Source organism: Oculina patagonica, chromosome 2 (assembly GCF_052425735.1).
Source record: "Oculina patagonica isolate OP01 chromosome 2, crgOcupat, whole genome shotgun sequence".
NCBI lineage: Eukaryota > Metazoa > Cnidaria > Anthozoa > Scleractinia > Oculinidae > Oculina > Oculina patagonica.
The window spans coordinates 35,333,642-35,346,881 of NC_135759.1; the positions used below are offsets into that span (position 1 = coordinate 35,333,642).

Genomic DNA, 13,240 nt, shown 5'->3' on the forward strand with positions numbered 1-13,240 from the left:
AATTCCCGAGAATGGTAGCCGACTCTTCCCACTGAGCCATAAATTAAAATCAGCAGACTGCCAACATTGTTCTTTAATAAACTTTACTGGTCGGACCTAGCCGTATTTATACTGTGCAGTGTTTCTACAACACGGCCTTATACGACCCTTATACTTCAACAAACGGGTAAAAAATTGAGGTCGCGCGTGCAGTGTTTTTAAGAACCTAAACATTTTTTTCTGTGTTCAGTTTACAAAAGATATAAATTTCTACATGTCCAAAATTACTTGGATGTTCTAATTAAAATTTGATATTACTTTCAAGCTTTAGCTATTTACAGAGTTATGTAAAGTCTTCACGTACAAAGCAGTAACATAAAAAGGACAAGAAAAAGAACAACTCGGTTGCAAGGCACTGAGCTTCTGGCAGGAATAGCTGCAAAAAAAGAAGAAGAAGAAGACACTCTGAGAAAAAAAAACTAAAGAAAAGAACTTAAATCTTTTATAATCTAGATCTGTATTGCTGATTGTATATATACACAATTTCTTAAAAATATCTTATTTATCGGGAATCCAATGTGCAGGTTCGTACTAAGAATAAAAAAGTGCAAAAATGTTTCACGCAGAGGGTTTGACTAAACTTGAATGCAAACTTTATTTGTCTCTCATCTTCTATTTCTTCTTGTATAAATAACATCGGAGCTCACAGAGAGAAGAGTGTAAATTGATGTTTAAGTTACCTAGCTTAATTTACTTCAGCTTACTATCCACCATAATTCAATTGAGCCGGTTTGAAACTAATGATTATGATTTATACATCAGGATTTGCATTAGCCTCCTCCGCAGGCCACTCCTTTTAATCCGGGGTTCTGTGGTAGCGGAGGGGAAGAGAGAAAACTGGGACTAGTAGAGAGGAAGGCTGGGGACGAGGAATCTTTTTTTGCTCGGTCCCAGTCTCCCCTTTGTTCGGTCCCAATCGGTGGAGGCTAGATCTGCATGACTTACTCACCTTTACACTGTTTGCCATTTCCGTGATATCCTTTAGAACATGAGCAACGGTATGATCCCCATGTGTTATCGCACACAGCTTTCTTATGACAGTCGTGAACATCTTCTGCGCACTCATCGAAATCACGACATGACATCCCATCACCTTGGAAACCGGAACTGCAGCTACAGGTGTAAGAGCCTGGCGTATTAACACAGCTGGCATCAGAGTCACAAAGATAACTTTCATCACTGCACTCATTAATGTCAGAACATGAACGACCGTCCCCACGGAACCCGTCATTGCATGAACACGAATAAGAGCCCACAGTGTTCGTGCAGGACGCATCCAGATTGCATTCATGTGATCGGCCATCCAGACATTCGTTTACATCTCGACATACTTGACCGTCACCATGAAACCCAGAACGGCAGGTGCATTGGTAAGAGCCTTTAGTGTTTGTGCATTTTGCATTTCTGTGACACTTGTGAGTCCCGTCCCCACATTCATCAATGTCAGAACACAACCATCCGTTTCCTTTATACCCTGGGAGGCAATTGCAGCCATAAGAGCCAATATTATTATTGCAGTGGGCATGTACATTGCACTTGTGCATATTGGCCTTGCATTCATCAATATCTTCACACGACATGCCATCTCCTTGAAATCCTTCATGACAACTGCAACTATACGAACCAATCGTATTGTTGCAGTGGGCATTAGTGCTGCAGTTGTGGATATTCATCCTGCATTCATCAATATCTTCACACAACATGCCATCTCCTTGAAACTCTTCAAGACAAGTGCAATTATAAGAGCCAATAGTATTATTGCAGTGTGCATGGATACTGCAATTATGAACACCTAGGTTGCATTCATCAATATCTGTGCACGATCGTTCATTTGGTATCCAGAAAGACAACTGCACTTGTAGGAGCCAACTGTGTTCTGACAATTGGCATTAAAAGGGCACGAAAACAGTTCTTCGGATAAACACTCATTGAGATCTGAAAAAGGAAATAACAATAGCCATAGGTATGGTTATATTAAAGCTGAATTAAAGTTATTATGGATTGCTCAGTTTTATTACGATAAAATTCCGGGCACTTGATTGGCTAGGAAAAGGTCGTTGACTAGCGTTTCATTGTTCCATACAGTCATCTGATAATAATTACTTAAATCATATAGGATTGTGCCATTTTATATCACTGTTGTAATACAACAACAGACAGCTTTGAGTCAACACAAATGAAATACTGACGAGACAAGAGAAACGATCGATATAGCGGCCTTATTATGATCGGCACATTATGCTTTGCATTACCTCGACAAACAGAACCATTCCCTTGAAAGCCATTGTTACAAACGCAAGTGTAATGTTGCTCATTTCTTAGATCAGCTGTACAGGTGGCGTTGGCTCCACAGAGTGGCTTCTGTCTGCAGTCAAACAATGTTGCCAAATTTCTTTTGTCCTGTTCTTCTGCTTTAGAAGAAGAAACAGAGTCAAAGGGATTTATAAATTGATAATGAAGCGATAGTCAATAGATTTAGATACTCATTTTGAAGTTTTCATTGGGTGTATCTTCAATAATATTGCGGTTTTTTATGATATGCGAACTCATGAAATTCACAATCTAACTAACGATTGTGTTTTTCGCTGCCGTCAATTATGTGGCGATAGCCAACGGACCATGAAAAAATAACAAAAAATAATAATTATATAATTCTCATTATAAGGTCTGAAATTTACGTTTATTTTACGGATACACTAATTCAGTGGATATGGTAATAGGAAGTTGTTGATTTGTAAACGGTGTTGCGACAAATGCAGTCTGCAGACCTACAGACTGGCACTCCGGTTAGCCTGAATACTGTGAACAACGTTCCAGCCGTTAGCCTGAATAACTCTCGGGTAGACTGCATGCTTACACTAAGCTCTCGACAATGGTAATGGTAACATGATTTAGTGGAATTCATTAAGGTGAATATAAAGAATACGCGTATAACTGATTGGTCGAAAAATTCTGAATCTAACGCTGTATTCACCGCAAGTAGATGTGAATATAAGCTGCAGGAAGTCAAGATGGCGGTGAATGGCTTTAATTGTTACGGACAAAAAAATCGAGGATGTAAAAGAAAACTAAGTCCCTATATTAAACACACGCTTGTTATTAGGGGCGTACTGCCATTAAACGCCATCTCATGTCGCTTCATTCACGTGCACTTTGCATGTAAATGATAACTTAGAAAGTCTTAGGGTCTGCAGTCTGCAGTTGTCGCACACCGATTTGTAAACCACCCCAGTAAGTGACATTTATACTTCTCAACTGAAAGTCACTTATCAGTACTCCGGTCAAGTGCTGTTGAGGCAAATTATAATGAAAATCACCAAAAGCTGTTACAAGTTTTATGCACACAAACTGGAATCTTATATATTTAACAGACGAAACTGGCTACGCACGTACCAAAGTATTAGATGTCTGCAGAATAAACTAGAATGTGCAAAGCAAAGCACTTTAATTCTTTACTCGCCTTCTGTTTATTGTACATGTAATAACAGTATTAAGTTAGTTTAGTCTAGCTGAGGTATTTACCTGCTGAAACTTTTGTGGCCTGCACTTAGGCTGCATTCATTATGTATGCTACAGGGGGGGGGCAGATGATTTTTTTTTCAGCGGCTCGTTTTTTTTATATCCCCCCCAAGGTCCATACAAATTTTCATAATCCCCCCATGCAATCAGCCGAAAAATGAATACCCCCCCCTCCTCCCTCACAAGAAATATCAAAATAAATATCTGTATAATAGTACACTACCGGTATATATTTTTGAGATTTCAAGAGACGTTTAATAACAACATCGAGAGAGTTTTGACAGTTTATGTCATACCTATGCCAGCCAGTCTAAGTAGCGCGAATTAGGTATAGATAGCCTGCCAGCTCGTGTACGAGTACTACCAGGAGTATTGACAGGAACCTCCGTTTCACTGTCACTCTCGTCGACAAAAGCAACAACCTCATCATCATCATCACTCTCACTATCACACTCATCCACGGATTCATCTCCGCTGTTGCCATCCTCTTCACCCTAATTTTCCGGCCGTTCAGCATCATTCCTCTCAAGTGCGACGTGTGCCATTATTCTCCTTATCTTATCATTTTTCTTCCCAAGGAGAGAAAGTTTATGACGGTCTAAATATTTGTTAAGTTCTTCGACGTATAGCTTGTTCATATTTTCAAACGTGGACGCGATAGTTTTCCAGTCATATTGTTCGCACCTTTCATTGAACATTAAAGTGCACATTTGTTGTTCAATTTCATAAAACTGTGCACTGATCGAATTACATTGTTTTCTTTTGCATTCGTTGATTCAATAAAGTTGCACTGCTTAGACTGAGGTTGCATTAAATGTTTTCATTTTAGATGTTTTACTTTCTATGCTGTATCGAAACATTACATCTACAGGACAGGCACACTACTTGAAAACTTCAAATAGCTACTATAGTCTCTCAGAATAATAGAGGTACCCTTGTTGCTTACAATCCTTGAAAGAAGCTGCTGTACTTATCATTTCTTTTTTCACTTTTTTAAAACTATTACAAAAGCTAGACAGAATCTTACAAAAAATAAGCATCCCCCCAGTAGATATTTAACAATTTTCATATCCCCCCTTTTTTTGCTCTAAAAATTTGAGAACCCCCCCTAAAATCCTCTGCCCCCCCTGTAGGATACATAATGAATGCAGCCTTACCTTTGTTTTCAGAAGATTTCTTGGGAATCTCAAATATCAGAACAAGACTCACAACCAGAACAATTACGAACACGAAGAATCCTGCCACGATAGACATATTCTTATTGCAAGTGAATGTATGTTCATTCTCCACTTCATCGATTCTTTGATATTTCGTTTTAGATTGTGACATGATACTTTTTGTCCCCATTACAATTTAAGAACATTCACAAAGTAGGGGGCACAAAATTTAAGGCTGTCGCTCGATACGCAACAACAGACACAACAGATATGCAACCTAAGCGTTTCCTAGAACTTTACATTCTCAGAAATCGGGGAAACCCCCTTTTAAATTGTGTGGATTATCATTGGTCAATTCGGGGACTTGTTTGAGAGGTTATCTTGGAAACCCCTTGACCTCTTCATCGAGACGTCTCTCTGTAGCTATACCATAAGACAACGTTTTCATATATGAATACAGTCAAGTTAAGCACAACGATGCATGTTGCATGTGTGAATAAAAGGGGCAAAATATTCTGAAAATTTCTGAAAGTATCCGCAAAACCTTCCGAACGTCGGAAAATTTTCGGGTTCTCTTCGAAAATCTTCGAGATCTCGAGAGTTTCTGCTAGAAAAATAGCTTGTTTGCTTGCAGAGCACTAGTACGGGGCCTACTGAGTTCTAAGCTTAAGTAAGAGGATTAAGAAATCAAAAATCTTGGTAGTACGAAAATATGGTAGCGGAAGCATTAAAATTGGTTCTGTGGTATTCGAGTGTTTTCTCCACAACCCTGAACTGGGTAGTATCTACCTGCTTCTCTTAGTAGGTTCTTAAAATGGAAATTAAAAATTTTAACCAATAAACAGTGGGGAAAAATGGATCAATTTGCCCGAAAACAATTTTCCCAACCCTTCTCCCGATGCACATGAGTCCTTTTTGTCCACACGTTTCGTCGTTTGTCATGTTGCAATTTGGCATATGAAAGCGAAATAAACAACAAGACAAGAGATAAATGATACCAATAATATATATGAAGGTCAGTAAACATTTCTTCCAATTAAGGATCATAATTTTTTTCTCAGAATTTATAAATTGAACCAGTAGCGAGGGGGCCCAGGGGTTCCAGGGGACAAGGGAACATGGCCATTAACATTTTGGAAATAATTTGGCCAATTTGCAGTGTCAAGATGCTTGGTGCAAAAGGGTCCCGTTTCTACTGTTGGCTTCTTCCAAATAATTATTTTCAATTCAGTAGTTTTATTGCGCTTGGACGGTTAAACAGTTGACTTCCAGTCCATTAACCCAGTCGCTCTTGAGACGGATTTCACTAGAACGCATTGCATCAAGGAAAGGCCGATCGAAAATCGGGGAGCAACCCTCCTTTTTCTTCGCGCATCCTAGCCCGCCCCGCAACTTTCACAATGACATTATTTCTCTCCACTCAAGTAAGTGATTTTCCTTTAGTTACCATCAGAACGGAGTTTTTTTTTTTTTAGGGGGGGGGGGGGGGGGGGGGGTTTAGTCTGAGGTAATGCCTCCCTTGCGAGCAGCAAATGACATTTTTCACCTATTAAAACCATACTATGAACCCTTCGTCAGTTTTGTTTAGCTATGAAAAGTAAAAACGTTTATCTGAAGCCCACGAACAGCAACTTGAGGCAAAAAAGAAAGAACTCTCAGTGGAAATGGATCAAAGGATTGTCGCCCGTCCAAAGTTGTGGGAATCAATCGGTGCCACAATCCTGGGTGGTGTCACATGCGGTGTGTTGACCAGTGGGCCAGCCATTTTAACTAATGTTGAGGTCGATTTATCTTATAAATTTTAACTTCGAATTCGATTCTAGTTCATAATTTACTAAGTGTTTGCAATTTCTCGTGGACGCAAACAAAAAGTTCTTAAGTCGCTGTACTGATAACCCCGAAATACTTTTAAAAATTGCGCCTTATTGGAAAATTTTAATTCCCGAGAAAGAAATGGTAGCCGACTCCTCCCACTGAGCCATAAATTAAAATCAGCAGACTGCCAATATTGTTCTTTAATAAACGTTACTAGTTGGACCTAGCCGTATTACTGTGCAGTGTTTGTACAACTCGGCCTACAACTACAAACGGGTAAAGGCCTACTTCAACAAACGGGTAAAGAATTGAGGTCGCGCGTGCAGTGTTTTTAAGAACCTAAATTTTTTTCTGTGTTCAGTTTACAAAAGATATAAATTTTTACATGTCCAAAATTACTTGAAAGTTCTAATTAAAATTTGATATTACTTTCAAGCTTTAGCTATTTACAGAGTTATGTAAAGTCTTCACGTACAAAGCAGTAACATAAAAAGGACAAGAAAAAGAACAACTCGGTTGCAAGGCACTGAGCTTCTGGCAGGAATAGCTGCAAAAAAAGAAGAAGACACTCTGAGAAAAAAAACTAAAGAAAATAACTTAAATCTCTTATTATCCAGATATGTATTGCTGATTGTATATATACACAATTTCTTTAAAATATCTTATTTATCGGGAATCCAATATGCAGGTTCGTACTAAGAATAAAAAAGTGCAAAAATGCTTTACGCAGAGGGTTCGACTTAACTTGAATGCAAACTTTATTTGTCTCTCATCTTCTATTTCTTCTTGTATAAATAACATCGGAGCTCGCAGAAAGAAGAGTGTAAATTGATGTTTAAGTTACCTAGCTTAATTTACTTCAGCTTACTATCCACCATAATCCAATTGAGCCGGTTTAACTAATGATTATGATTTATACATCAGGATTTGCATTAGAGTCCTCCGCAGGCCACTCCTTTTAATCCGGGGTTCTGTGGTAGCGGAGGGGAAGAGAGAAAACTGGAACTAGTAGAGAGGAAGGCTGGGGACGAGGAATCTTTTTTTGCTCGGTCCCAGTCTCTCTTTTGTTTGGTCCCTGTTTCCTTTCCGTCCCAATCGGAGGAGGCTAGATCTGCATGACTTACTCACCTTTACACTGTTTGCCATTTCCGTGATATCCTTTTGAACATGAGCAACGGTATGATCCCCATGTGTTATCGCACACAGCTTTCTTATGACAGTCGTGAACATCTTCTGCGCACTCATCGAAATCTCGACATGACATCCCATCACCTTGGAAACCGGAACTGCAGCTACAGGTGTAAGAGCCTGGCGTATTAATGCAATGCGCATTCGAGCTGCATTCAGTGTTTCTCCAATCACTGCACTCATCGATGTCTAAAGAGAAAATAAGACAGATCGTCTATAGTATGTTCGTCATTTACCACAAATAGCCGATGAAAATTATCCATTTCGTTTTTAAAATAAATAAAAGACTTTATTTAACCCTGAAAGGACAATCAGTGATCACTGGATCACTGGTATAAACTGGCGATCAGCCTGATTTACATATAAAATACAGCTATTCTTAAAATTAAACTCTAAAAAAAAACTAGAAGATATATTTTCCTCAATCTACCTTACCTCCAGTAAGTGAACGCCTTTTTAATAGATACCACTTTTATTAATTAATTATAATGATGTGATACTTAGCCATGCAAGCACGAAGTTCAGTGGAAAACTGCTAAGGATCATGCTGATAAAACTCACATCATACTTCTTGATCAATTGCTTACCATAACAGTATCGTCCATTTCCACTGTACCCTTTCCTGCAGAGGCAGCTGTAAGAGCCTGGATTGTTAACGCAGCTGGCACCAGAGCCACAAAGATAGCTTTCATCACTGCACTCATTGATGTCAGAGCATGAACGACCGTCCCCACGGAAACCGTCATCGCAAGAACACGAATAAGAGCCTACATTGTTCCTGCAAGTCGCGTGGAAACCGCAATCATGTGATCCATCCAGACATTCGTTGACATCTCGACACACTTTACCGTCACCATGAAACCCAGATCGGCAGGTGCATTGGTAAGAGCCTTCAGTGTTTGTGCATGCTGCGTTTCTGTGACACTTGTGAGTCCCATCCTTACATTCATCAATGTCAGAACACGACCATCCGTTTCCTTTATACCCTGGGAGGCAATTGCATCCATAAGAGCCAATATTATTATTACAGTGGGCATGTACACTGCAATTGTGAGTCCCATCTTTGCATTCATCAATGTCATGGCATGACCATCCATCTCCTTTGAATCCTTGGAGGCAAGTACAGCCATAAGAGCCATTAGTGTTATTGCAGTGGGCATGTACATTGCAATTGTGCATATTGGCCTTGCATTCATCAATATCTTCACACGACACGCCATCTCCTTGAAATCCTTTATGACAACTGCAATTATACGAACCAATCGTATTGTTGCAGTGGGCGTGAGTACTGCAGTTGTGGATATTCATCCTGCACTCATCAAAATCTTCACACAACATGCCATCTCCTTGAAACTCTTCAAGACAAGTGCAATTATAAGAACCAATAGTATTATTGCAGTGTGCATGGATACTGCAATTATGAACACCTAGGTTGCATTCATCAATATCTGTGCATGATCGTCCATCACCTTGGTATCCAGGAAGACAACTGCACTTGTAGGAGCCAACTGTGTTCTGACAATTGGCATTAAAAGGGCACGAAAACAGTTCTTCGGCTAAACACTCATTGAGATCTGAAAAAAGAAATAACAATCTTTTAGAAACGTCGATTGCCCGTTATTATGGATTGTTCAGTTTTATTACGATAAAATCCCGGGCACTTGATTGGCTAGGAAAAGGTCGTTGACTAGCGTTTCATTGTTCCATACAGTCATCTGATAATAATTACTTAAATCATATAGGATTGTGCCATTTTATATCACTGTTGCAGGGGCGGATCCAGGGGGGGTGGATTGGGTGGCTAGCCACCCCCCTTGATCCACCAGAAAAATAAAAATAAACATATTAAAATAGAAAATAAGGACAATGTCCATCCACCTTTCATAGTCAGGCGGCCGTTCAAAGTTAAGAAAGGCCATTTTTCCAAAATAGGAGATTTTCAAAAGGCCTGTTTTATGAACTTCTGGCTTAATGTAACAAAACATGTGTGTATAATTTTAAAAAATTAGATTCCTTTTAACTTTCAAGAGTTGTTTTAGCCTTGCTGGAATGATTTTCTTCTCCATTTACATCTTTTTTAGCGAGTTTTCGTACCATTTTTTCGCATCAAAGCGATTTCAAAACCAAGCAAAGTCGCCAAAGTTGTTCCCAGGCCACTTTGCCAAGGGCTAAAAATTTTCAAGCATGTGGGTGAACAAAAAAAACGCATATCTGTTCTTTCCTGTAAGTTCCTGGCTTGTCAACTTTAAATTTCAATCACTGTTCATTTCATAAGAAGTAGACGTTTTCTCCGAAATAGAACTCAAGGTAAGTCGAAGAAAGAATATTTTGCCAAATTATCAAGGAAAAACAGTGTTTTAATAACTTAATTGACAGCTTAATTGACAACTTAATTGGCAGCTTTTCTGAGGGGGGCATGCCCCCAGACCCCCCTAGGGGGAAGGAGCCTTTGGCTTCACTAAATATGGGTCGCAGATCCAAAATGATTTGCACTCCACTTTCAAAAAACTGCCTAAAAGCCCGAACCCCCCCCCCTCCTACCATAAAATACAAACTGGGGCTTGAACAATATAGTAAACAAAAATATTGGTAAACAGCCACCCCCCTTTGAGGAATTCTGGATCCGCCCCTGGGTTGTAATACAACAACAGACAGCTTTGAGTCAACACAAATGAAATACTGACGAGACAAGAGATACGATCGATATAGCGGCCTTATTATGATCGGCACATTATGCTTTGCATTACCTCGACAAACAGAACCATTCCCTTGAAAGCCATTGTTACAAACACAAGTGTAATGTTGCTCATTTCTTAGATCAGCTGTACAGGTGGCGTTGGCTCCACAGAGTGGCTTCTGTCTGCAGTCAAACAATGTTGCCAAATTTCTTTTGTCCTGTTCTTCTGCTTTAGAAGAAGAAACAGAGTCAAAGGGATTTATAAATTGATAATGAAGCGATATGTCAATAGATTTAGATACTCATTTTGAGTTTTCATTGGGTTTATCTTAAATAATATTGCGGTTTTTTATGATATGCGAACTCATGAAATTCACTAACGATTGTGTTTTTCGCTGCCGTCAATTATGTGGCGATAGCCAACGGACCATGAAAAAATAACAAAAAATAATAATTATATAATTCTCATTATAAGGTCTGAAATTTACGTTTATTTTACGGATACACTAATTCAGTGGATATGGTAATAGGAAGTTGTTGATTTGTAAACGGTGTTGCGACAAATGCAGTCTGCAGACCTACAGACTGGCATTCCGGTTAGCCCGAATACTGTGAACAACGTTCCAGCCTGAATAACTCTCCGGGTAGACTGCATGCTTACAGTAAGCTCTCGCAATGGTAATGGTAACATGATTTAGTGGAATTTACTAAGGTGAATATAAAGAATGCGCGTATAACTGATTGGTCGAAAAATTCTGAATCTAACGCTGTATTCACCGCAAGTAGATGTAAATATAAGCTGAAGGAAGTCAAGATGGCGGTGGATGGCTTTGTTAAGTCTGCCGCACACTAGAGCAACTAGCTGAGCTAACCGCCTCGCGTGCCCGTTTGCTCAGCAGATGTCTCTCGTGTGCGGACATTTTTCGTGAGAATTTTGCCTCGCGAGGCCTTGAGGAAAATATCTATATCGTGTTTGATATTTTTTGCCTCGAGAGGCAAAATCCTCAACGTGTGCGGGCGACATGACAAACTTGGCTCAGCCAGATATATCAACTGACCAATAAACACACGCAGAATGCTCACGTGATTCATCATGGCGGCTTCCGAATCAAACTTGCTAATAAGAGGGTGGTCAAAACGACGATAGAACGATAGCCTTCAACACCGATGAAGGTCATCCGTCCGATGGTGTAGGACAACAAAGGAAGACCGCATTAGTAGCGGCGATGGTCTGTTCACGTGAAGAAGGGGAAAAAGTAAGGAGAAAAAAGAAGAAAGAGAGTAACACAGGGCGACAGAAGACGCAGGCCAGGTCAGGTAGTACGAAAGGTACGAAAGCGACGAAAGTACGATACAAATGTAAATACGAGTACGAATATGGTACGAGTACGGCCATCCTTACTTGCTAAGCACTTTCCTCACTGCAGGATGAAATGTGCAGTGAATAAATGGCTGAGCAAACGGGCACGTGAGGCGAATAGCTCAGGTAGTTGCTCTAGTGTGCGGCAGGCTTTACGGACAAAAAAATCGAGGATGTAAAAGAAAATTAAGTCCTTATATCAAACACACGCTTGTTATTAGGGGCGGACTGCCATTAAACGCCATCTCATGTCGCTTCCGTTCCAAATATTCACTAACATTCACGTGCACTTTGCATGTAAATAATTACTTAGAAAGTCTTAGGGTCTGCAGTCTGCAGTTGTCGCACACCGATTTGTAAACCACCCTAGTAAGTGACAACAACAGGACACTTCTCAACTGAAAGTCACTTATAGTACTCCAGTCCGGTACAAGTGCTGGTGAAGCAAATTATAACGACAGTCACCAAAAGCTGTTACACGTTTATACACATACACAAACTGGAATATTCAACAGATGAAACTGGCTACGCATCAATGTATCAGATGTCTGCAGCATCAACTACAATGTGCAAAGCAAAGCATTTTAATTCTTTACTCGCCTTCTGTTTATTATACATGTAATAGCAGTATTGAGTTAGTTTACTTTAGCTGAGGTATTTCAATTCTAATTACCTACTGAAGCTACTGCGGCCTGTACTTACCTTTGTTTTCAGAAGATTTTTTGGGAATCATAAATACCAGAACAAGACTCACAGCCAAAAGTAGGAACACCACGACTCCTCCTACGATATACCTTTTCTTATTCCAGGTGAATGTAGGTTCATTCTCCACTTCATGGCCGATTCTTTGATATTTCGTTTTAGATTGTGACATGATACTTTTTGTCCCCATTACAATTTAGAACATTTCACAAAATAGGTTAAAAGCTGTCGCTCGATTCGCAACAACAAACATAACAGATATGCAACCTAAGCGTTTCCTAGAAATTTAGATTCTCAGAAATCGGGGAAACCCCCTTTTAAATTATGTGGATTATCATTGGTCCATTCAAAGACTTGTTTGAAAGGTTATCTCGGAAACCCCTTAACCTCTACATCGAGACGTCTTTCTGCAGCTAAACTATAAGACAACATTTTTATATATGAATACAGTCAAGTTAAGCATACCGATACATGTTGCATGTGTAAATGAAAGGAGCAAAAAAATCTGAAAATTTCTGAAAGTATCCGCAAAACCTTTCGAACGTCGAAAAATCTTCGGTTCTCTTCGAAAATCTTCGAGATCTCGAGAGTCAAAAAAAAATCTGCTAAAGCCAAAGCACTAGTACGGGGTCTACTGAGTTCTAAGCTAAAGTAAAAAATAAGGCCCGGTTCAGATGCCGTACTTTTCATGAGCCGAACTCAATTCGAATTTGGACCGACCCAAATTGACAAAAGTACGCCTCTTGATTCAGACGCCGTACTCAGTTTCGGCCGTTCCGAGGC

General features: G+C 39.6%; 3 protein-coding genes across 7 annotated transcripts in view; all 3 read right to left on the reverse strand.

Annotated features, from left to right (window-relative positions):
• Window positions 1-4,964, reverse strand: part of LOC144644435 (uncharacterized) — a 35,461-nt gene extending 30,497 nt beyond the window's left edge. Inside the window, exons 1-2 of one of the 3 annotated variants that reach the window (XM_078503916.1) lie at window positions 4,716-4,964; window positions 2,292-2,447 (exon numbers count right to left, since the gene is read on the reverse strand). In XM_078503916.1, coding sequence (XP_078360042.1) covers window positions 2,292-2,447; window positions 4,716-4,905 — 346 coding nt within the window. In that variant the 5' untranslated portion in view covers window positions 4,906-4,964. Of the gene's footprint in view, window positions 1-2,291; window positions 2,451-4,715 lie in introns of all 3 variants that reach the window. The other 2 variants (XM_078503914.1, XM_078503915.1) reach the window with 2 other exon arrangements.
• The window catches only part of LOC144644465 (uncharacterized), a 53,443-nt gene that overhangs the window by 18,503 nt on the left and 21,700 nt on the right, over window positions 1-13,240 (reverse strand). The window lies entirely within an intron of this gene.
• LOC144644446 (uncharacterized) lies at window positions 6,732-12,709 on the reverse strand. Of its 3 annotated transcripts, none has more exons than XM_078503935.1 (5): window positions 12,458-12,709; window positions 10,466-10,621; window positions 8,306-9,292; window positions 7,659-7,907; window positions 6,739-7,077 (listed from the first exon to the last, which is right to left on the reverse strand). In XM_078503935.1, the coding sequence occupies exons 1-5, from the start codon at window positions 12,645-12,647 to the stop codon at window positions 6,998-7,000; spliced, it is 1,662 nt and encodes a 553-aa protein (XP_078360061.1). In that variant the 5' UTR covers window positions 12,648-12,709; the 3' UTR covers window positions 6,739-6,997. The 3 variants fall into 3 exon arrangements, with proteins under 3 accessions (XP_078360062.1, XP_078360061.1, XP_078360060.1); XM_078503934.1 differs by having other exon boundaries at window positions 10,466-10,624; XM_078503936.1 differs by lacking the exon at window positions 7,659-7,907 and having other exon boundaries at window positions 6,732-7,077; window positions 10,466-10,624.